Genomic DNA, 24,917 nt, shown 5'->3' on the forward strand with positions numbered 1-24,917 from the left:
CATCTCAAAGGTACTGGGTTCGAATCCCAGAGTGAGCATCGACTCTGAGATGCAGGTACATCCAGCTGACCAGTCCCAAATAGGACGAAATACGCGTCCTGGATTCCACTGCTAGCCACTATCCATCTTTGCTTACAATGCTTGTGAATTAAGGCTATATCAAGGCAATACGCACAGTATGCACATATGCCAATTAGAGACTGACCAGTTGCAGTCCTAAACATCAATTGGAAGATTCAAACAAACAATATTAAGTGAATTTAAACTTGTAGATAGTCTGACAGATACTAGATGAGTTATATATTCTCACCGTTATGATTATTGGTTGTTGTCGGATTGTTGTCAATTTCTGGTGTGGAAAGATGCTTACGTTTTATTCAGGCTAATCACGTATTCTTGATCTGAGTTGTGTTGAAGTCCCGTAGAACAGTCACTGGAAGGAAATCTAGTGTAGATATTCGTCTAAGGCAAATTATCGTCCCATTCGTAAAGACGAAGAAAATTCGAGCGTTATAATAATAAATCATTTACTATCAAAGAGTTTGTGTACAGCGAAGTAAGAGTCGTTTACACTATCAGATAAAGGTAAATGAGACTACTTAATTATCACAGAAAATGAAGTCCTAACAATAAAAAAGTTCATAAATTACCTTCACAGTTCAACATAATCTTAAGACAACTGAATGAATGATAACAATGTACAAAAATATACCAATTAAGAATCAAGTACTAAAAATACGACATACTATTCAGTAGACCTGAAAAAATAACGTTGAGAATAATAGAAAATATAAAGAAAACATACAGATCGGATATGGCTAGTTTACATAATTGTATAAAACTTATTGTAGCTCTCTCTCTCTCTGCGTATATATATATATATATATATATATATATATATATATATATATATATAATGGGCAGAGAAAGTGCTCCTTGATCAATTCGTATAATTAAGTAATTGATCACCTTTGTGTTGTTCATATATTTAACTTGCTGTGCACTAGAATCACATAGAGAAGAGAGAGATAATAAAGATTTCAAAGAGCTGGCCTTGAATATAATATTGGCTTCATTAATTACATTAAGTATAATAAAATTAGTAATGGTAAAAATATTCCTTAAGTATCATACCTCACACATGTTGGAATGCATTCATGTGACAAGCGAATCATCTCTATTTCACACACATGCACATATGTGCACAAATCTTTGCATATACATAGGCAGGTATAGACAACAGAAGAAACTTAAAGTCTATATTGACTGAATTTCAGTAACAAAAAAGTAAAAATCTTTTTACCGGGTCCATAGTTCTTTGTGTTTCTCTTTTTTCAAGATGTATCGCATATATGTATATTTCTGTGTTATTGAGGATGAGCGGATATGTTTTTGTGCTTACACCATTGTTAATGTTGTTATCGTTTTCTTCCTCTTTTACAACTGCTTCTAACCTTTTTGTTTTTATTCCTGTAAGAATGTTTTGACTCGTAGTCATATTAAAGGCTAATAATAATAGTGAAAATATGACTACTACTGTTTTCTTTGTGTAGTCGTCTTGTATTCCTCTACTTTTTTCCATGCATAAACTAAATTAAAATGATAAATGATTTCGGAGAATGACAAGGCAACTGCTATCTTATTATTTCTTTTTAAGAAACACATAGAATAGTAGTAGAAGTAGTAGTGTTAGTAGTATCAATAGTAGAGATAATAATAACAGAATTATCGACGAAGTAGAATGAGGGAAGCAACGATTGGGATGTAAAAAAAGAGGAAAAGAGAGAGGTTCTTTTTTGGAAGAACACAGGTAGTGAAAGAGAGGGGAAGAGAAATAGAGAATTAACGAAAAGGTTAGTTGGTGCAATTTCTTTCGATTTCTCGTTGAGCGTATTCTAAATAATGAATGCCAAACATTGTAAAACTTGATTAGTTTGCTTATTAGACACAACAATCAGTAGACACGAAGTTATTATAATTGAAAAAATACACATCAGCTAGTTAATAACAAAAGATGGAATAATGAATAAATGCAAAAATGACTGTATACCTTCCTCTTACCAGATTATCATGAAAACAACTACTTCTATTACGAACTACTCGCAAACGGTATATAATTCTTAGAAAGTGATGATTTTGATGACTATCAGTAATGAAGAACATATGATTAGGGAAAAAGTGACTTAATTCTAGCCACGTTGTTCACAGTGTGCACTTAATTTACGTATGAGTAGGTTTGAATGTAACTAAGAATTGATGAATCAAGACATGATTATCAGTTTATAAAGTCATTGACCTCTAATCTTGATGATATCAGTATGCCAAAACTCCTTGATTTTAACCCATTCAATTTTCATAGTCAATTGTTACAGACGTTGGATAATATGGTGTAAAATCGAAACTTTGTAACCTTATTCATCTTATACTTTCTTTTAAATCTTAATGAAAACGCTATTCTGAAATTTTCCATTCTTCTATCTGATTTCTTTCTTCAACTGTATTTTGCATCCCTTGGGCTTTATTCATCACAGATAATGCTATTTCTTCCGTTTTTCTTCTCATCTTCTTAATTGTATTGGTATAAGGTTTAATGCTTGAACTGATAAATATTTGTACAAGATTCTTTGTTGATGATGACAGATTGATTGACTAAAAGATGAGAATCATTTGACTGAATAATAATTTTGTAAGCCTACTACTAGCATCTCATGTTCATGTAATACATTATCTTCCTCTTGTCTATCCTTGGTCTTTCCTATGATTACTACTGATACTGACACCGTAACCACTCCTAATATTCTATCATTCGTTTTAATAATTCCATCTCACTGTGTGATAACTTGAAATAATACAGAAATACACCATGTTATCTATATTACTCATAATTTGACTGAATCATCTTATATATATTCACCAAGAGTTTTAGGATCACAATCCAATTCATACATAACTAAATTAATTAACTTACTATAAATAAAGTCCAAAATAATAATAATACAAAATAGATCACAATCACTAAATCTTATTTAATATATAACCATGATAAGATTTTACAGTGGAACGAATTGAAGCTCTAGAATTTCATTACACGATAACATATTCAGACATAGAAGCAAATGAAACTCTTAGATCTCCCTACAATTATCAAATAGATGATATCAAGTTTACAAATCTCAATCTGTAAGTTAAAGTTTGAATCAAACGGTACTGGGTTTAAGTCCTGGAGTGAACATCAGCTATGGGATGCAGGTACATCCAACTGACAATTCCCATGTAGGATGTAACGCGCGTCATGGATTTTACTACTAGCCACCATCATCTCCGTTTAAAGTTTATTTATTTGATTCTTTTAGTAGGATGACGTTGAATCGTTTCGTTTTTCCAACTGCAGTTATCAATCCATTACACATGAATCCATCAATTAATTAAAATTAATACACTAAGTTTTACATTAGAATGTATTGGTACAATTAAAAGCACATTTCGATCCATGATATGATCTAATGTTTCTATTTCTTTTGGAAGTAAGACACATTTTTTAGAACAATATCATGTATTTATGATATTATTTTGATAAGGCTAAGAACATTAAATAACCAAACGTATTTTGTTTTGTTTTTCACTCAATTGAACATGCAAATTTTAAATGATAATAAGTATCACATATTAATTGTAAAGGTTTGTATTTCTTTACTGTTCATGTCAAAGACAAATATTATTCATACCTTTACAAATAAAATTCAGATACCTTGACCACGTTAGTGATTTTCTTGACTCATTACCTTAATAAATAATATTCTGTTGGTTATTTTTAGCGAAAGATACTGAATTCGAATCTCAGTGTGAGCGTCAACATAGCGATACAGATACAGATAATGAGTTCAAAATAGAATGATAAAAGTGTTCGAGATTGTCCTGGTAGCAACTATCAGACTTTATTTTAAAAAATCATACATTCATCCAAATGCCCGAAATGTTAAACTGCTGAATAGTACAGGTTATATACCGATTGCAGATCACATAACCACTAACATTTGAATGTATTCACAGTAATTTGTAATTTAGAAAAATGATAGAAAACTTTATATGGCGAAATCATGAATCATTATTTATACGAGTTAAATAAATGACTTAAAATAGTTGAACATAACTTACTTCTAAGTTAAATAATGACATCATGGGACCCTTTTTATGTTTATTTTTATTACAAATTAAACATTATCCGGATAAAGATCTTGAGTGTCTATTGATAATGAGAAATCTCAAAAAGGGAAAGAAATAATTGTTTAATACTCTACTCCCCATCTGATTTCAAAAGTCTCACATGGAGATAACCTTTAATGTTTTACATTTTACTCTTTTAAAAGCGTTCACACATATCCCCTCTTCTACATTCTTAAACAAACACAAAACAAAACAAATATACAAAATGACTCGGCTTGTTTATCTAAATACAGTGCAAAACCTGTGAGATTAGTAATCAAACTCAATAACCTGTTACTCTCTACTTATAAACACATTATTCTCTGAAGAGATATTTGAAGCGATCAAAGAATGTTGGTTTAAGTAGGCAACAATATTATTGACAATGACCTTGACAACCAGGTCATAACTAGCATACTGAAGAGTAACAAACCAATATGAATAAAGGCGTCTGTAAGTTTGACCAAAATTTAGAAAATGCTTACTACAAGCTATTTTGGCGGATTAAGATAAAAACTCATATTTACTAAAGTGAAATTACAAACGTTCAGGTAGTGTAGTCTAATTTTTAGGGGTGAAACATCTGCAAAATAAAATGTTTTCGCATACTTACCGGTTTCATAGCATTTTTTGGAATTCAACTTTAAATACACTTGACTCCCCATACTTTCTTTTTGATAAATTTTCTTTTTTTGTTCATTTTGATCAATCAGTAATTGTTTATTCGACAATGATGATTTCATATTCACATGACGCGAATATCGTGAACGAATTTCAACTGACTTTGTATTCAATTCTTCAGATGTCAATAAATTACTATTTTTCAGTTGTATTGTTTGAAATAATGAATTTTCATAATCGTCATTTGTATAATTAGTTATATACACTACTGGATAGATCATTAAGTTACCAGTCTTTGGATGATGTTCAATTTCTACTTCTAAATGTAAAATTTTATTTAATAAAGTCAGTAGTGATAATTTTTCAGGATGTGTTGTTATTAATTCCTCTGGAGTAGAATTAATTAGTAGAACTAAGCTTCCTGGTACAATATGATTGGTGTAATGTCCAGTACTAGATGACATATTCGTAGTATTATTATTATTGTCATATATAACGGGTAGATTTGTGGAAAATGTGATATTTTTCAGATCATCATTTAATGTACAATTACTCTCATCATTTTGGTTACATTCCATTGTTTTAGTAATATAAAAATCTTGACATGATGATTCGGAGCAGTTTTCCTAATAAGTTTTAAAGATAAGGAGAAAAAGAACATTAAAAATAGTCAACCAGCCAGTCAATTTGTTAGTAATGAATAACACAGGAACTGGAATAGATTTCCATCGACCCAGATAAACATATCGTTTCAACGTACAGTCACATAAGAAATTGTTTATATGAAAATCATAAGAGTAAAAATAATTAAGTGATGTAATTTGAAAGTATTGGGATAAAATCAAAGAATGATAAGTATGTGGTGTTTTTACCAGTAAATCATCAAATAGAAACTTTTGACCTTCGAGTGAGAGAAAATCAATCGTCAAGGATTTCATAAGCTGATATCATGTCTTACCCAAGAGTTTGTAACTTTCTCTCAATAAAATAATACGGTAGTCAAAATTAATATTTTACAGTAAGTGAAAACATGATGCCTGATCAAAAATCACAACCTTATCGACCAATTTTATTTGTCTACTCTATAATATTCATCTAACCTAAACCTAACTCGTTTTGGTGGTTCCACTGGATCCGATAAATTCTTTCAAGCCATTTGCTATCAAAAACTGGTCATATAAAATCTTTTTTCAATCTTAAGAGGCAGTGTCTCACAGACGTAAAGTACTACAGAGCGAAGAGTTACACAGGTATACAGACGGATATTTTGTCTGGGTCATAGGTGAAGAAAGCTGGTGAAAATCATTTGTACTTTTTATACTGTTATTGAGATTTGGTCGATCGCTAATCCAGATCAAACCTTTAAGAAGATTCTAGTGGATTAAAAGTAGTTAAATAGCTGACAATAAAAGTGGAGTTAAATACCCTAAAACCCATATCATCATAAAAATCACAATTTTATTGAAATTCATCCAAAAAGATTACATGGGACTTCTTCCTCCTAACTATCAGGAGAACTCACACCCCTGTCAAATACAGACTTATTTCTATTCATATGACAGTCAAAAACACCGGTAATCACTTATTTAAATAGTTATTAATAGATCTCTCATAAAAATAGTTTGCAAGCAGAATTAAAGAAATGTCCTGACGTTGTTTAAATTATCAGTATAGGATAGTGGAGATTGTTGAGTTTTCATTGACATTGTGAACCAAACAATGTTAGACCACCAATGAAAACCTGGAAGCACTGGATGACCGTTTCATTCTAGTATGTAACTCAGCCGTCCAGTACCTCCAGGTTTCTAATGACGGTTAACATTAATCGGTTTATGATCTCAGCTAAAGCCTGTTTAAATCCCCAGAAATATTTACAAGGATAGGCTAATAATCATCAATGCAAAAAACCGTAACGGTTAAGGGTAAACCAGTGATTTCCCTCATACTATAATGAATATCTAGTATTGGTAAATTATAGGGACAAATGTGAATGATTCTTAAAATGAGCTTGTGGTTTCGAAGCCATGTTTGAGCGAATGACGGGAGAGTCAGTATACATCAAATGTATTTAGTACTAAGAGTAATAAAACCTATTACTGCCATGTGGTTTTATAAAGTTTATTAATTTTTCCAGGCTTATTACCAATTTTCTAGTTTTCATATTGCTGAAATTTCGCTTAATAACCTTAATAATCTAAATGTAAAGTTATTCACGTTAAAGAATTCCTTTCTATTACTTGGTCTTACACATAAATGATTTTCTAGAAAATTTGTCGTCAATAAAATCTTTGTTAATAAATCTGCTAAAAAACCATATGAGAATCACCTTTGTCTCCATATCGATAAGATGAAGTAATGCTTGGAAATTTGTATCTATTTTAGCATTTCTTATTTAACCAGTTCCCCAAAACTAAAGTGAAACTCTTATAAATTTACTATCAACAAAGTAAACTGAAACAAAATTTGATTGATCCATTCATTGTATGAAGTTTGTGTTAAAAAATTGAGCATTTAATCCATTTTAAAATTATAAATGAACTTTTTTGATAACAAACTAGTCCCAAATAAGACGAAATGCGCGTCATGGATTTCCCCGCTAGTCACCATCCAGATTGCTCATTACAAAAGCTATTTTTCCTAACAGTTTTCAACATTTCGCATAAACCATTTTGAAAGTGATTTTTTCGATTATGATTATCTCACGTTTGTAAAATATTTTTTAATCATCAAGTCTATCACCTACTTTGCAGATGATCTAGCTGTTCTATCCTATACACACCAACAAGTGCAGGTCAAGAAAACCAGTGTAGCAAAAACCTTCGCATCAGTAGACCTCAAAATACACAAGAGAAGAACGAAGATCCTCAAATAAAACACGGAAAACACTAATCCAATCACACTTGATGGAGAAATTCTAGAGTGGGTGCAAAAGTATTACGTATCTGGACATCATCATTGATGAACAAGGAGGATCTAATGCAGACGTAAAGGTAGGGATGGGCAACACAAGGGGAGCATTCCTACAGTTGGAGAACATATGAAATTCGAAACAGCTGTCTGCAAGCCAACATCAAAGTCACAATCTTCAATACTAACGTCAAGACAGTTCTACTGTACGGAGCTGAAACCTGAACTACTACAACCATCACCAAAAAGGTACAAGTATTTCTAAACAATTGTCTGCTCTAGATACTCAAGGTCAGCTGGCCGGATACCATCAGCAACAGCCTAATGTGGGAGAGGACAAACCAGTTCCACGTTGGGGAAGAAATTAGGAAAAGACGTTGGAAGTGGATAAGACATACATTGAAGAAATCACCAGACTGCATCACAAGGCGAGGAATTACTTGGAATCCTGAATGGAAAAGGAAAAGAGGAAGACCAGAGAACACACTGAGCCGAGAATAGGAAAAAAATATGAAAAGAATGAATAGAAACTGGAAAGGATTGCTCAGGATAGGGTTGGATGTAGAATACTGGTGGTTGTCCTATGCTACTCCATGAGGAGTAACATGCGCGGGTAAGTAAGTATTGCCTATTTTCTATATGATATAAGCAAAATTTCAATTGCACACTTTTCTTTAAATAGTTAGGTAAAAACTGAATTTAATAAATATGCAGTAATGGATTAATAAATTGAAATACAAATATACACAAATTTAATTAATATTCTGTTGGTGAGAATCAAATAAAAAAGTATTTCTGGGAAAGTAATCACTTTTCCTTATATTAAATATAATTTCAATAAGAAAACAAATCACGCTTACTTTATTTTTAAGGAACTGTAATGTATATATATAATTTGTTTAATTAAATTATGAAAGAAATGAAAACACCACGTGAATTATTACTCCAGCCTGGAATCAGCTGAAATGTTCAACTTCACATCATCATTCCTTTCAATTTTTATTGGTTTGTGTAAGGTTTTTTTCAATGATTTTCATCATGTCACAAAATGGATAACCATGGAATAGTTAGAAACTAAGATGTCGTCTCTAGTAATTTTTATCATCATAGTGTTTCAGAACATACTTATTTAATGAATAATTTTTTGTCTTACTAGTTTACAGTGAATAATGTAATTCGATAGATTGAAATCTTATTCATCATCCTACGAGTAAATTTCTACAGTTGGTTTACATGTGTTGTACAAATTGTAATCAACCTATAGCTTATATCTCAATACTAGTAACTTGGTGGCATCTGATTAATTGAGTTGAATGGCATTAGTCCTTTAAAGCTTTCTGTGGTAAATTTACAAGATAAGCATTGGACATTTATACTCATTTGGATTCCATACGAATATAGAAAGTCATGTGATAATTAAATGTAGTGTTGAATGTAATTCTATTGGTTATTTTTCAGGTATTCAAATGACTATCTTTGATCTTATATCAATCCACTAATAAGAGTTTGCAATGTCCCGTTCTTGATAGACAGGAATGAAGTTGATTGATACACGTAGCTATATGTGCACCCTGAGAAAACTGCGTCGATACTGAATAGGATGAAACGAGGGATTAATGTTGACAAATATCTGTTTTTTCCGTCCAAAAACCATGTTTTACACCCATATGGCAATAGAGAATGGATTACTGAGCATTATACTCGCCCTCTGGTTGGCAGATGGGTATCTTACCTGAACCACATGTAATGTAAGTTGGCAAAAGCCAACTGAGTTTCTCAAATCTATGTCGAGACTTCACCATATATCGACCCAACAAGCATGATCATACTCTTAATATAAGTGGAATGGCTGGCAAGATCAACCGCTTTACTCCTTATTATTAGTATACGTGTTGAAGAAGACAAGTCTTAAAACAACGTCTCTCATTTAGAGGGAGAGATCAGCATCACAAACATTCTATCATTGTTTTTCAAGACTGTCAGAAGACTCTGGATTTTGTTGTCATTTTCAATAAACGGGGATATATCATCTCCGTATTCTAAGTTAACAAGTGTATCTCCTGACAGAAGATGAATTCCTAAAAAGTTAAACTACGAGAGTGTTATCTCTGAAAGAATGTCTATGAAAATGCTAAATAGAAACGGGGAAAAAGAACAACCCTGACAAACACTGTCTGATTTTATAGATTCGAATGACAGTTCGGCATAACCTTAAACTGTTCCACAAAACATATCGGTCGATCTAATATAATACCGCCTTAAAATCAAGAATATATGAACTATAACTATTTACGTTCGTGTAACTAAACGAATTAAAATCTATATTCACACTCTGCGTACGTAAAACAAATTCGAAAACTAAGAAGATTCCAGTTCTTTCCTCATAAGAAGTCTTCCTTCATTCTTTTTTTTATCTATGCACTGTGATACAACACTTGCCAAGCTGATGTCACAAATACATGAGCAAGATGCCACTCACGAACGAATCCACAAAAACTATACATACGTGTAGAATAATAAAAATTCATTTGATCTTCATTCATTTTTGTTTTTCTATCTAACCTTTGCTTCCAGTATGCTTTTTTCTTTCTAGTCATCATTGTTACTGATATTTCTGCGTCTTTGTATGCATATATGTATATGGATGAGGATGAGTGTACAGCATAACACAAACATATTCACACATACAGTAGTTGTATTTTCCTCATTTAAAACACATTATAAACATAAAAACACACGAAATATAAATTTATTCTTCGTTTATCATGATGTTAAAAAAGAAACGACCAAATTTAATGACGTCAAAGTCACCGACTATTGAGTATCTAACAAAATAAAACGTCAACGATGTCAAACACAATGTGTATTGCGCAATACATAGGTATATATTGAATCTGATCATACAAGATACTTTTTGAAAGGTATGTTTCTTCTTTACACATGATACACAATTCATGCATGGTCAAATTTTATTTAATTTAAGATGTAGAGCTATCTTTAGTCGGTTATTATATTTTAATATTCACTTCAAATGAATTCGCAATAAAACCTATTAAGGTTTAAAGATGTAGTCAGAATAAATCAATATTCAAAAAGTAATGACTGTCTTAGAATTCTATTACGTAAAGCGTGAAAAAAACAGAACAAAGTAAGTTTTTGAGTTAAAGAGAGAGAACAAATACAGAACAACACGAGATGCATGACTTCATGGAGTTAATATATTGAGAATGAACGGATAGCGGTCAATAGATTTTTAAGTAAATAAACAATATTTATGTTAGTATATCACTTATTGATAATTGTAGACAGAAATTATTAACATATTACACAATACATAAGTGAGATTCAAGATGGTAGGACGTAAAGTCAAACAAATACCAGTGAACGCATTGGTAAGATGTGTTAGCAATATGTACATTGATTACCAGTTATAGTCGAGTGTAGTTCATGTGAGTTTTACTGTTTTACAATTAAAAGATAATTAGATTTTGAAAAGAAACGTTTTTTTTTATATAAATTAAGAAGAATGATGTTGCTTAGTGTCACAACAATCGAGTTGTTTCCTTATTATGTACTTATTAGTGATCAACTGCGAGAGATAACTACCTGAGTTCTAGTGAGTAGGCATGACCAATGTGGTTCAACCACATGAACATCACAAATGAGAGCAGATTATAGCCTCAGAATACTGTGAACTGACTGAAGTTTAGAAGGTAAACCAGTACATTCTAATTCGAAAGTTTGAAGGTTAAATGCTCACAGCTAGGCTTGGAAATCCTGTGTTCAATATCTGGTGAAGTCATGGATTAGCACAGCTGTGGTAAGACGGAATAAATGTACACTGTATTCTAAATAACAGTGGTTGCTTAATCAAAGTCAGGTTGTGGAGTTGAACAAACAAATTGACTTGTGTCATCCAGATGACTCTGTTCATACTAGATTTATGATCAATTAGACAAACAATTTACATACATAGTAGTGAATAATAATTATAGTGCTATGTTAAGCCCACATAGCTTATTCTGGCTTCCGGACAAGCCAATTTATTCATTCTTCTTAAATCACATTTTGACCTTGTCAATCATTCGCTTGTCAACTTTCACTGTATTTAGATGAGCGTATGTGTGTGCACATCTTATCCTACTCGTCACATGTCTGTAGCTTATTTTTATCTGGCCATAAATATTGATAAACGCTTGATTAAATTGAGTTGGCTTACATTCCTTCTTCACCGCGTGTCATTTTACTTCTCCTCGCTTAGTTCGCTACGTCTCTCTGATTGTTCTGGTCAACGATTTTACAAAATATATGTATTCAAAATTCATTCTCGTATTTGACTTATTTAATCCCGTTATTCTCTAACGCTATTTAGGTCGATAATTGTGTGTGAGGATTGGCGACATATATGTTTTGACAGCAATCATTCAATAACAATCATTTACACGATCAACCTGGAATCAGATATAGGGCCACAAAATAATAATTAATTTTATTAAAAATGAACCTACTTTCGTCAAATTATCGTCAATTTTTGTTTTTATACAATCCCAGCCATCAAATAAACATTCTTCTCTGAAACATTGCAGATCGCAATTTCCATCACCAAATAATAAATGACATGGTGTATGTTCAATATGTTCAATTAACACTGAACAACTACGCCATGGTATAGCTGGTTCTGGATGTTGTTGGACATCTGGTACAAAATTCATGTAATGGCTTGTATTATTATCATCATAATTACTATTATCATTACTTGCAAGGGGCTCAATATATGATAGAGGATTCAATGGTACAGATAATGCATATAAACAATCGCCATGATCAAAATCACAAGCAATCAGATCACATTCACGATCACACCGACCATTATGTTTTTTTAATTGACAGTTTTCACGTAGACAATAAGATAATTCAGTCTCTTCACCTGGCCATAATGTAACATTACTCATTGTTTTATGTTTCTTGATATCATTCTGAGTAACTGTATTGGTGCTACTGGTAGTAGTGATAGTAGTAATGACAGTATTGGAAATGGGCAGATCAGTTGTAATTTTATTAACTATGCTACTACTTTTGTTTGTGAACACGAAGCATTCAGTACCAAATTTGTTACAGTCTGAGCCACAATAACCTGTAGAAGGAACATAAGAACTAGTAATTACAAATTGACAGTAATTTGATGAAAATCAGATTACTTGTGAATATCAAGAATTATGTATCAATTTGTCAATACGACTGAAAAATATGCAAAAGTTTGCTAAAACTAATTAAAATCAATCAAACGAAAGAGTGAAAACTATTCTCGGTTGTCAAACTACTCAATAACATAAAATTGTTATTTATTATCAGCAGAGACAGTAGTAGAAACAATGTAAATATAACAGTTAGACTCAGATATTTTATTTTTAATAGCTGACAGAAAGTAATGTGGTTCTTATTCCATCTGATACGGCTTCCTACGTCCACACAATTTTCCAAAACTTAAATTCTTGAGCGAAAGACGAAAGGTGTGAAGTATGAAGAGAATTTTCACTTTCAAGGTTAGCTTAGATATGGAAAATAAGGGTATATGTAGGCTTGAGAGACCTTGATATTCTGGAAGCTTCTGGAAATGTGCCAAATTGAAAGATGAAACTGGTAATTTATCAGTCCGATTATAACACAAACCATTTTTCTTTTGGTACATTTGAAAAGTTTCTATATCAAGCTCATCGGACTAAATGTTTCCAGACTTCTCTGAGCTTCTGAAGATATTTTCTCGTAATTCTCCACGTTTACAATAGCTTATTATTTTAAATCAGTTAAAACTAAACAACGACTAAACAACTAAACTAACGATAGATCCAATGATTGGAAGACTAAATTTTTTTGTTATAAATTTAACTTGTTTTCAAAACGGCTAGAATGAAGAAACAATATGGTGGAAAGATAAAATTGGCAAGCATACAATAAAAAGTAATCCCTATATAATCAGATTTGTTAGTTTATTTTAAATATTTCTGTTATTACAATATTGGTATCAGTGAGTTAGAATCGAACAAATATTCCCTTGTTTTTTCGAGCGAAATTAAAAACTTCGCACGAAGAAAATATAGAAGTATCTTTGTATAGTCTTGAATAAATTACAAACTTTTAAAAATCACTGGACTGTAAAATGTTTCGGAACTCCTGCTGCTAAATACCTTTGATATGTAAAGACTCCCAGACCATTGGCTGAAAAGTAGCTTCCAGACTACAAAGTTATTTTATTGTCACTGTCGACTTTCCTGTATCATAATTATACGGATATTTCAAGTGGAAATATAGTAACATTCATAAACAGTTTTTATCATGAATTAACATCAACTAAAATATCAATCAGAAATCAGAGAATATTGGGGAGCTGCTCTAGGTTATAGATGTTGAGGGTTCAGAGCTCCTCAGAAGCATGTACATAAAATTGTACACGAGATTTGTACAATTCGTTTACATGAAAGTTGAACAATTCACTATAAATCGCCATGATAATCAATAAATGTAGCTTTAAATGTGAAATGCTCGACCGGAGTTCTTGTATCAAAACAAACACAACTGACAGTGTAGTTTTTTTCTATAATATGGACTAAATCGATTTTTGACTGCCAACAATTACAGCCATGTTCAAAAAGTACGTCTAAATAGGAAAAAAGTCTTTACTGATGATGACTTACCGTTGTTCGACAGGCATCAAATTCAAAACAAATAAACATAAGCAAAAAAATATAATGATCTTTAAGCGAAATCGTCAGATTATATTATGTATCAACAATGTACCTGGTTTTGTGCATGGACAATTAAATGTCATCGAATCATTACAATTTGTGTAATCCATACATAATTTCGGTACATCACAATATAATCCAGTACTAACTTCACAGTGTATTCCAGACCAACCAAATAAGCATTCACATCTATACGGTGGAATGAAGTAAGATGAAGAATTATTTCCAGAAATTATGGTATTAAATTTAATTTCTTTTAGTTGTAACTGTGACAACTGTTGTTTACTCGGATGACATATACCACCATGAAGACATGGTGAATGAACGCATAATTCATGATAAACTTCACATCTTTCTCCACCAAAACCTGATGGACAGTGACAAATAGGCAATATTTGATGATGATATGTATTGTTATAAACATTATCATCACTATTATAATTTGATGTGGTTCGTTTGATTTGATTTTCACACCAACCTCCATTTAAGCAATAATTCTATATATTTCCAACAGAAAAAAACAATGAAAAGAAACACACTGATCATCACTGATGAGTCATAGCACAACTGGTATCTACCAATTAAGATAATCTTTCAACAGAACAGTAAAATATGTTTATTTTCTATGTGGTTTGTAAGGGTTTAATTATATTAGGTTTTTGTTGATAATTAACGGATAAATCTGAGCAGTCTTTATCGATAATATGAGACTCTTCATGAAACAGATAATTTCAATATATATATATATATATATATATATATATATATATATGCCAAGTTTTACACTTTCGACTGGTGCCACATACTACTTATATCTTTCTACATGAGTAGAATACACCGCATAAGCTGTAAAATATCCTGGTCATCTTAAGAAACCTGTAATCCTTTAGTAACATTACATATGTTAATCGTGTGGAAATTAAACTTGAATATACCAAAAAGTTCTTATGATAACCAGTGCGTTACGAATTTTATCAGAGTGTGAGTATTTCTATCGTCTTAAAACTAGTAAATTTAACAATCCACTAAAAAAGTATTGGCACAGCTTGTCTGTGAGTTCTTAATCTCCCGTTATTAACATTGAAGACTGAAGCTAGTCACTTTCCGCTGTGATACATCCATTATGAACAGATTGTTTCAATACAGAATTGTAGTAACAAGTTTTGGTATGTCCCATTGTTAGACACAATCGAAATATAATATGTCACTACAAGTCTATTTAGAAGCCATCCATTAGGTATACTCATATCTCCACAAAGGTTGATAAACCCTAGCCAACGATTTTAACAACAGCAAAACTCACTCCCTTACATGCATAACGTTAAATTTATTCCTTTTAATATAAAACTTACAGTGTTTAAGAATAATGTACATGTATACATTTGTACAAGAAAAAAACGGAAGCAAATTTTCTATTTCAAAAATGGTTTGCTTACCCCATTGTATTGTTTGTTCATTTTATCACAAAAATCAACATATTTCTCACAATATCTGCCTTCATAATCTACATGACAGATGCATGTGAACCCACTACTATCACTTCGTAAACTATCACCCACAGAAGATAATAATGGAACACATTGAGAACTTCCAATAGGATCACATAAACCCATTGGTGAAGTTATCATAAATAAAGTTGAATTAGATAGAGTACTTTTTATGTCTACGAGGGAATTGTTTATGAATAAATTTCCTGTTGATAAAATCTTTCTTATGCTAGTGTCACTCAGTAACCGGGAAAATGTATAATTTATTATGAATGTAGAGTATAATGAGTTTATTTCATACCATGAATGATATATTGATGACAAGGACGATGAAATTAACCAATCATTGATAAGATAACTTGAAATGGTTAAATTTTTGCGAAAATAATCTTCAATTTCTTCAGGTTGTTTAAAATAATTGAAGTAGTGTTTAATATAATGAAAAAGTTGACAAAAATCTAATTCTATCTGACAATATTCACCAATATAACCGAATGGGCAAGAACAATGAGGTAACTGTGATTCCAGAAGGTTGTTCTGTTCAGGAATATGAAGATATTTGTTGTGGTTATCTGTTCGGACACTGCTGTTGTCGGTAGTATAAAAATTTATACACGAGCCTCCATTTAAACAAAGCTATGGATAAATGAATGTATGAAAAAAGTATTATTTTTAAAATTGTTATCCTGTATTCATTTCAAACTTACATTATCAATTATTGTAAATAACAGATTAAGAAAATTTCCACTTAGCGTAACTGTGACGAATTTCGGTGAAAGATGTTCAGTATTAACTTGAATAAATAAAAATCACTGACATGAAACAGTGTAGAATTTACTTATATATACCAAACTAATCAAAACTTTTGATCGGCGTTATTAGGTAAGTATTTGGGGCAGATTACGCAGGTCACTACTCAGTGATCAATCACCTGTAAATATTATACAGAAGGTTAGGCTCGGCCCAAATAGCCCAGTGGTAACTCGGATTAAAATCTCATATTGAGCATCAGTTCCCACAAAATTACAGGTACGTCATTCTGGAAATTGGCAAATAGCACGAAGCCTAGGCCCACAGCTTATCTATCAAATACCTCCTTTTACTAATAACTCGGTATAGTGCAAAAAATGTTGAGCCACCAAGACTAACTCGTATGATTTTGAGATGGTGGAGAGAATTTGTAGCTCAGACTGTATTAAGATGAAAATATGACAGACTAAGATACGTAAAACTATGTGTTAATTGTCAAATATTGTGACTGAGAATAAAAGTTACAGTCATAAAAACTACTAATTATGCTACCATCCTACTCGTTATATCACACACTGACAAAAAATCTCTCAAAGTACACTTCTGAAACGGATACCAAGTAGAGAAAAAATCAGTTGCGCAACTTTAATCACTTTTCAGACTTCCTTTCAATACTTAGAGTGAAAAACACACCTCCTATTTAGAAATCCTTCTTTAACTTGTATTATTTTACGGGAGCAAACCAGCAAGTAATAACATTTACTGTACAAAGCAAATTATCCAGTAGAAGTATATATAACTGGACGGACGTTTGTAGGGATTGGTTTAAAATGTCGCATGTATTCGTCACAGATTGATCTTAGCAGGGATAATATTAAAAACCAGGTAGCAAATACCCCCAAGTGGTGCGCACCCATGAACTCACCAGGAATAGGCCTCAGAAACTCCAGGTCTCGAAGCAAATGCTAAACCCAACTGATGTCAATCTGTGACGAATACAACCTACAAAAGTGTATTTACTTTACAGTTGAAGAACAATAACAGTTAAATGAATCTGTAAGAAGAAATTGATTCAATTTTTAAGAATTTTATAAACAAACATGTAGACGATAGACTGGTTATCCAATTATTGTTTTATTTATCCGTTCACATTAAATTTGACATTTTGTTGCTTGAATGTTTATAGAATTATTTTCTGTTTTGGGAGAATATATATATATATATATATATATATATATATATAATTTTCTAAATATCATTCTAAAGATAAACGTATGGCGTTCGATAGAAATAACATGATGATTCGAATGCATTACCGCTATATAGGGTATGGAAATCTAACTCATTTACATAAACAAATTCAAAGTTTTATGTAAAATGATAATTATTAATTAAGATGAATTTTCATGATCTGTGAAAATGAAAACTCAAAACTATTTTCATGAATTGATATAATTCATTGTCATTAAAACTATCGATGGTATTCTATTCATTGGGCCAGACTTCTATATGAAGTAAGCTGCAATTGCTTTGTTCAGAACGACAATAAAAGCTCTGCAATTAAACTATCAAAATCAGCGAATACAACACTACTTGAAACATCCGCCTAAGCGAGAAATCTCCATTATTTCATCTAAACTATGTTTTGAAATTATCTTTAAATCGTAAATGCTGAAAGCAGCTACTGAACTGTTTTAGTTTGTTCCTGATGTTTTGGATGCTACCATGACGGAGTTAGTTTATTGAAATAGCAGATGGTATAAATAGTATATATCATGATTATTATGTACGTAGACAATGTAGTCAACCAGGAGGAAATTTAGCACATCCAGAGTTTCTTGTCAGTTGACCCCAATCATTTAACATTACAATCTTAGTGAACCTTGATGTTGAGTTACCTAAAGACTACTAGTGATCAAATTACAATTTGATCGATAGAATCCGATAAGCACTAAAGATAATAAACTTGGACAATATTACTAATTAATCAGCATAAATGCAACTAAGTAGTAAGGACCGAAAATAAGGCTTAATATCCATCGTTAACTATTTTTTATGGTTTAATTTATGTTGAGTAATTTATATTATTTTGTACTAACTATGACAATTTTATTCAACGTAATTAAATGAGAAAAAATAGTAAGAGACAACTAATTCGAAAAGTTACATTAGGATTGTTACAACTATACATAGAACATGACTGTTGATATTTGAAGTTCAAAATTACGGACTGACCTCATTTGTTAAACTAGTGAAAACCAGAACACATAAAATAACTGTTTAATCCTAGCATAAGACACCTCATCATGAAACATAATAGTCCTAGGTTCGATCCCTGAGGACGTCATCGATATTGCATAGAGGAAGATCCATTCAAGTCGAAATTGATACGGATATTGCCGATAAAATTGATCAATGGTTGACATACATCATGAATTGACTGAGGCTAGACCGTTTCCGTCATTGAATTCGGACACAGTGAATATATGACATTATGGTTTCCGAAAGATCTGATTATCCTAGATTCGGTTCAATATAGAATTGTGGCTGTATTGTACTGAAGAGTTATAAATTAGCTTGAAATAACTGTTCTGTGCTTCCATATTTTTTGAAAACATCATTCGGTAATATTACTCTGTGATCGATATATGGAGAACCATTAGGCTCCCGTTGATCTAATTACTGTATACTTTTTTTCTTTGGTCAAACTGTAGAACTAACACATGCAAGAGGCGTATTATGTACTGTATTTAGTTGTATTGATTCTCACTTTCCACTTCAGTGTGAGTCAATTGAATTGAGGAAAATAAACTGAACCCTTCAAAATGTATTGACGTTCCTAGTTATCATTCCGTTAACTCAATTCGGTCAACCTGGAACAAATGTGATTTTCAAAGCTTTTTCCTGTTATTCACTCAATCATACTGGTAACTACTGTTAGTTTCCATAATGGTTCAATAGGATTCCACGCGCTTAACAAAGGCAATTAATTTTGACATTTTAAATATATAGGAAAGCTCCAAGACATAAATAGATATACAGATATACGTATAATCGACTTTGTATATATTTTGTATACAAATAACTTACATTTGTTGTACAGTTTCTTACGTTTACATTTTCACTACACGATTGATTAGTACAAATTTGTTTAGAAGTGAATTCACAATTCATTCCATGTCTACCAACTGGGCATAAACAATGATAATTTCCAATCACATCTAAACATATTCCATCATTCATACAAGAATGTTGACCGGTACATTCATTTAGCTGTTCCTAATATATGAACAAAGAAGTATAAAAGAGTTGAAGATAATTCAAAGGTAAATATTATAAGAAATGATTATATTTAATAAATGAATATCAGAGTAATCCATGATGAGAGTATCTTCTTGTTTTGTCAACTGGATACATTTGGATTCCAGGCTTGATGTTCAAAACAGAGAATAGAACCCACTACATTTCGCTTGAGGTGACTAAAGAGTTATCCACCGAGCCACTGATTCCAGATAGCCACAAACTTAAAAAAATGTGTATTAAAGCACTAGTATGGGCTTTTAATTTTCCGTTGTTCACGGTTTGGACTACATTATGTCAACTTCTATTGTTATATGTTGTTATATATTATATATTGCCACGATATACTGTCATGTCATAAATTTTGCTAAACTTAGTATGTTGTCAGTAAATATGAATATTTGCGGAGAAAAATTACAAGGCCTTACTTGCTCAACAGAAACTGCATTCCATATGGTCAAGTTAAAAATGTATTTTGAGGTGGGTTTCAATGAGAACTGACTAATTAGATCTGGATTATTATATTCAAATCAATAAAAGAGACATTTTATGATACCAGTTAGTTGAATACCAGCTCAATGAATACACGCACAAATGAAAAGCTCTTAAGAAGGAACGGAACATACCAAAGTAATAAACTTTGGGGAGATAGAGTCAAATTCTGCGGAAATTAGGGGAAAACGCTTTTTGCTCTGATAATTCAGATTATTTTTACAAGAAAATATTTATGTTGAACAGGTATATCTGTTCAATCATTTATGATTTGCAATAGTTCTAAAAATGATAGTGTCAGTGAGTGATGAAAATCACAGTAAAATGTTCATTAAAACTGTTATATAATAATCACACCACGTAGCTTAGAGGTCATAATCTATTTTAAATTGGGTGTTGCTTTAACTGCTGAAACTGGATCAGGAACAGAGGAGGAAACTGAGATGTGCACGATGCGAAAATTCTAATAACGGATGCATATTTTATTCACCCTTCGCAAACACAACAATAAATTACAAACTAAATACATTCATTTATATATAAATTCCACTGACTTTTAATGATTAGTCAACGAATATCATATATTACTGAAATGGTGAGAATGCAATTGAATTATTCAACTGAATGTTATATAGAGCAAACGTTAAGTTAAATTGATACAATCGAATCTTAAATGACACAATGATCTGATATAACACTAAATTAGTATAAAAGAATCTTATACTGAACACAAATATTACATTGAATTAAAGCATGATCATGCATTTTATCTAGTCCTACTAGAGATACCATCAGTAAACGATTGATAACTGTAAAAAATCAATCTTAATATGTTTGGTGCCATGATTAACGATAAATTGTCTTTTAATTGTGATATAATCGAATGTCAGAAGTTAACAAATGATCTATAAATCTATTGAACTTTCCCATCGGAATATTATCGTCTCCTACAAATTCTTAAATTAAAAAAAATATCTAATTTTGACGCTTTCTACAGAAAAGTACATTAAATCATTCAAAATTTTTTTGTTAACCATATTGAATACATGTTTTCTTTTCTTTGTAAACTATGGTCGAATATTTGTTCCAGGAATTTGCGTACAGTAGAGAAATTTCACAATAATACTAATATGATCATGAATACCATTAAATAGAATTTATTTATCTTATCAGATACAAAACTATATTTGGGACAATCTAAATAATTAAATTTTAATTTAATTTCAACAAACCAACAGCTTAAACCAATACACTTTGCCATCTATAAAACTGAAGAGAGGAGAGGCTTTAGTTTGATGCATTTTATTCTCAAAAGGCAGTGATTTTTATAGGTTTTCATGGTTCACCAACGATTCACAACAGATTTAAAACGTACAATCAGTGGTAAATTTTACAAACTCAAGGACATTTAATCTATCAAGAACGGTGGCACAATTTCATGAATTGGTTGAAGTTAGACAATAATATCGTTAGATGCCGACTCAGTGGTCTAGAGACTAAGCGTTTGCGTGCGAGACCAAATGTCCTGGGTTCGAATTCCGCGAGGGGGATCATGGGTGCGCACTGCTGAGGACTCCCATATTAGGACGAAGCAGCCGTCCTGCGCGTTTAGGTTTTCCATGGTATTCTAGCTTTAATAGACTCATGAGTTCAACTATTAAATTACTATCATGAAAAGTAGCTGTGGTTCTTATAAACTGTATGATAATGTAGTGAATCATGTAGACATAAATTTGATTGGACTAAAACATCGTGGATCTCTGGAACTCATATCGAAGATTATCAAGTAATGATAGGTTTTGATGTTTATTCTTTTTGTAACTTTTATCTATGTAAATATAAAAAAGGTGCATATTCTGAACTATTTTAAAATATCATTACACTATTTACGAGGGTTTAGCTTGCATATATCAACAGAGAGAATGTTCATATTCAACTATGAATACAAAAATGATAACAAGAATAAATATGAATATAAATCTGGTTTTTTGATAATTGCATATATTCTAACAATTGTTTTTTTTCAATTAAGAACAACTTTAAATTGGAGATTTTATTCATCACAGACTGGTATCAATCAGAGTACTAATGAAGACCAGAGAGAACTGGACGTCTGTTCCGTCTTACCATGAGACTTATCAGTAGTGCTTATCCACAAACAGTTCAGCAATCGAATTCAAGATATTCAAGTTTCGTTTTGAAAGCATAACCATTAGAACTGTCGAGCAAGAGTCTTATGATATAATTCTCACCTTAAACAACTTGCAGTATAGTACTAAAATGATAAAGTTTTCCCTCACAACATGCCTGAGCTCCTTTTGTTACGACTTTTCAATAGAACTTCCGGAACAACTTGGAACAATTCACTAGTCATCTTATGGTTTACGTAGTTCAAGAGGTTTTATGGAGACTGATTCAGTCTGTATGTTCTATTCGTCGCAGATCGGTTTCAGCTGGGGTACTTCAAATCAAATCATTACCAATAATATTTGTAAAAACAGGTTCGCTACACCAGTAATAACTTACTCTACATTGAGGTCCAGTAAATCCTTTTGGGCAAAGACATAACGTACCTATACCATCTGATGTTGGTGAACATATCCCTCCATTGAAACAGATTGATTTATTATCAAAGCTACATGGATTAAATGAATGTTCACAATGTTTACCATAATACTCTGTTGTACAACTACATATATACGATCCATATGTATTGATACATTGTCCACCATTTTGACACAAAGATGACTGTTTTTCTTCAGACTCTAAACATTCATTCACGTCAATGTCACAATAATTACCTCCAGAATAGAAAAAAAAGAACAAGAGAAACATTCATTAATTCAATTCAACAGTAAGAATGCACTTAGTTAGTAAGTGGGAGATTGAAGAGTCCCAAAAAGGACGGAATGCATAGATTTCTGGAATCCGTTGCTAGCCATAATCCAAATGTACAAAAGTGTAATCACTTAGAAACCTCATAATGATTTATAATAAAACCTAAATAATACACTCGTGAAATGTTAAAATTATTCATCAACTAAGTAAGGTCCAGGGTAATTGACTCAGTATCAAACTATGTATAAGTGGAAGCCGACCCTAATACTCGTCTGGATAAACTGAAATGACTAAAAGGTCAGATAAATACATTTTAAATGTTTAAATCAATAGGTCACCGATTTCCATAATCTTTTTTGTAAGAGATCTGATAGTGGAGATCTATCAGAAGTTTCATAATAAAAACATGAGACATTAAGTCAGATACTTTCTGATTTTTAATAGTTTTCTCAAATAATTTCAGATAATTTTCGTATCTAAGACGATTTAGTGACAGCAAAACGTTTCAGTGGTACATACTGTTTGTATGGACTCGAGATTATTCTCATTACGGAATTTTTGAATAGGTTAAATGTTCGTAATATGATTTGGCGAAACTTTCCATCAGATTTTACACCAGTGATGGTTTCCATAGGTAAATCTTCTGCAGTTAAAGTTGAAGTGGTGAAAAAATCGCTTAATTAGGACATGGTTTGATACAGCTTAAGAATGCCAATACCGATATGGGTTTAACACAATCAATACATACCGTCTGAGCAACAAAAATCTACCAACATTTCAGCGTTACTCAATAATGTTTGCTGATGAAGAAAAATTAGTGGCACCTAGGAGATAATTAATTAATGTTTAAAAAAATTAATCAAATGCACTTGACTGATTAATCATTATTTATACAACCATAAAAGATATAATGATACTGGGTTAAAATATTAGGTGGAACATCAGTAAATACGTCCTCCTGAAGAGTACCACCTAGAATGAAACCTAAGTCTAGAAATTCTTGTTTACTGACTTCAACCACAAAACATAAAAACCCAGTGCATATGCTGTCATATCATTTAAACTCGTGGTGAACATTACAAACTGATCAATAGGATTCGGGCACCTTCATCACCAATAATCAGATAAAGAAATGGAACAAACTATTAGTCGGTAATCCATCAGTGTAATACAAATAGTTTACTAAAAGGAATATTTAGGCTTCAGCAAACAATGAGAGTAAAAGGCCAATAGTGTGAAGTTTTCTGAAGAGCCTGAAAACTGAATAAATAATAATAACAACATGGAGAAGTCACAAGTTTATCTATCATCCGCATAATATTCATTCAAACATAACCGGCATACTAAAGTGCACTATTTTACTTCATTTTTATTGTCTGAATTTTTTCATTGATGTTTAGGTTTTCGACTGATTAGTCTCCTTTGACACTGTTTTACTGTTGTAAATAGAAAACTTTTAACACAATAATCAAAATTCCAATAACAAACATATGTAAAATCTCATCATTACTACACAAATTTCATTATATACGCTGAAATGAAATTTTACAATGAAGAAACCATCGAATAAATAATG

General features: G+C 31.6%; 1 protein-coding gene across 1 annotated transcript in view; it reads right to left on the bottom strand.

Annotated features, from left to right (window-relative positions):
- Positions 1 to 24,917, bottom strand: part of Smp_140800 (notch) — a gene marked incomplete at its 3' end in the record, with an annotated part of 79,391 nt that overhangs the window by 21,602 nt on the left and 32,872 nt on the right. The window contains exons 7-11 of the mRNA XM_018793580.1: positions 23,030 to 23,304; positions 19,802 to 19,990; positions 15,911 to 16,597; positions 5,114 to 5,450; positions 4,817 to 4,999 (exon numbers count right to left, since the gene is read on the bottom strand). Of these exons, the coding sequence (XP_018648078.1) occupies positions 4,817 to 4,999; positions 5,114 to 5,450; positions 15,911 to 16,597; positions 19,802 to 19,990; positions 23,030 to 23,304 (1,671 nt within the window). The remainder of the gene's footprint in view (positions 1 to 4,816; positions 5,000 to 5,113; positions 5,451 to 15,910; positions 16,598 to 19,801; positions 19,991 to 23,029; positions 23,305 to 24,917) is intronic.

The sequence above is a fragment of the Schistosoma mansoni genome, chromosome 1, assembly GCF_000237925.1.
Source record: "Schistosoma mansoni strain Puerto Rico chromosome 1, complete genome".
NCBI classification, from domain to species: Eukaryota; Metazoa; Platyhelminthes; class Trematoda; order Strigeidida; family Schistosomatidae; genus Schistosoma; species Schistosoma mansoni.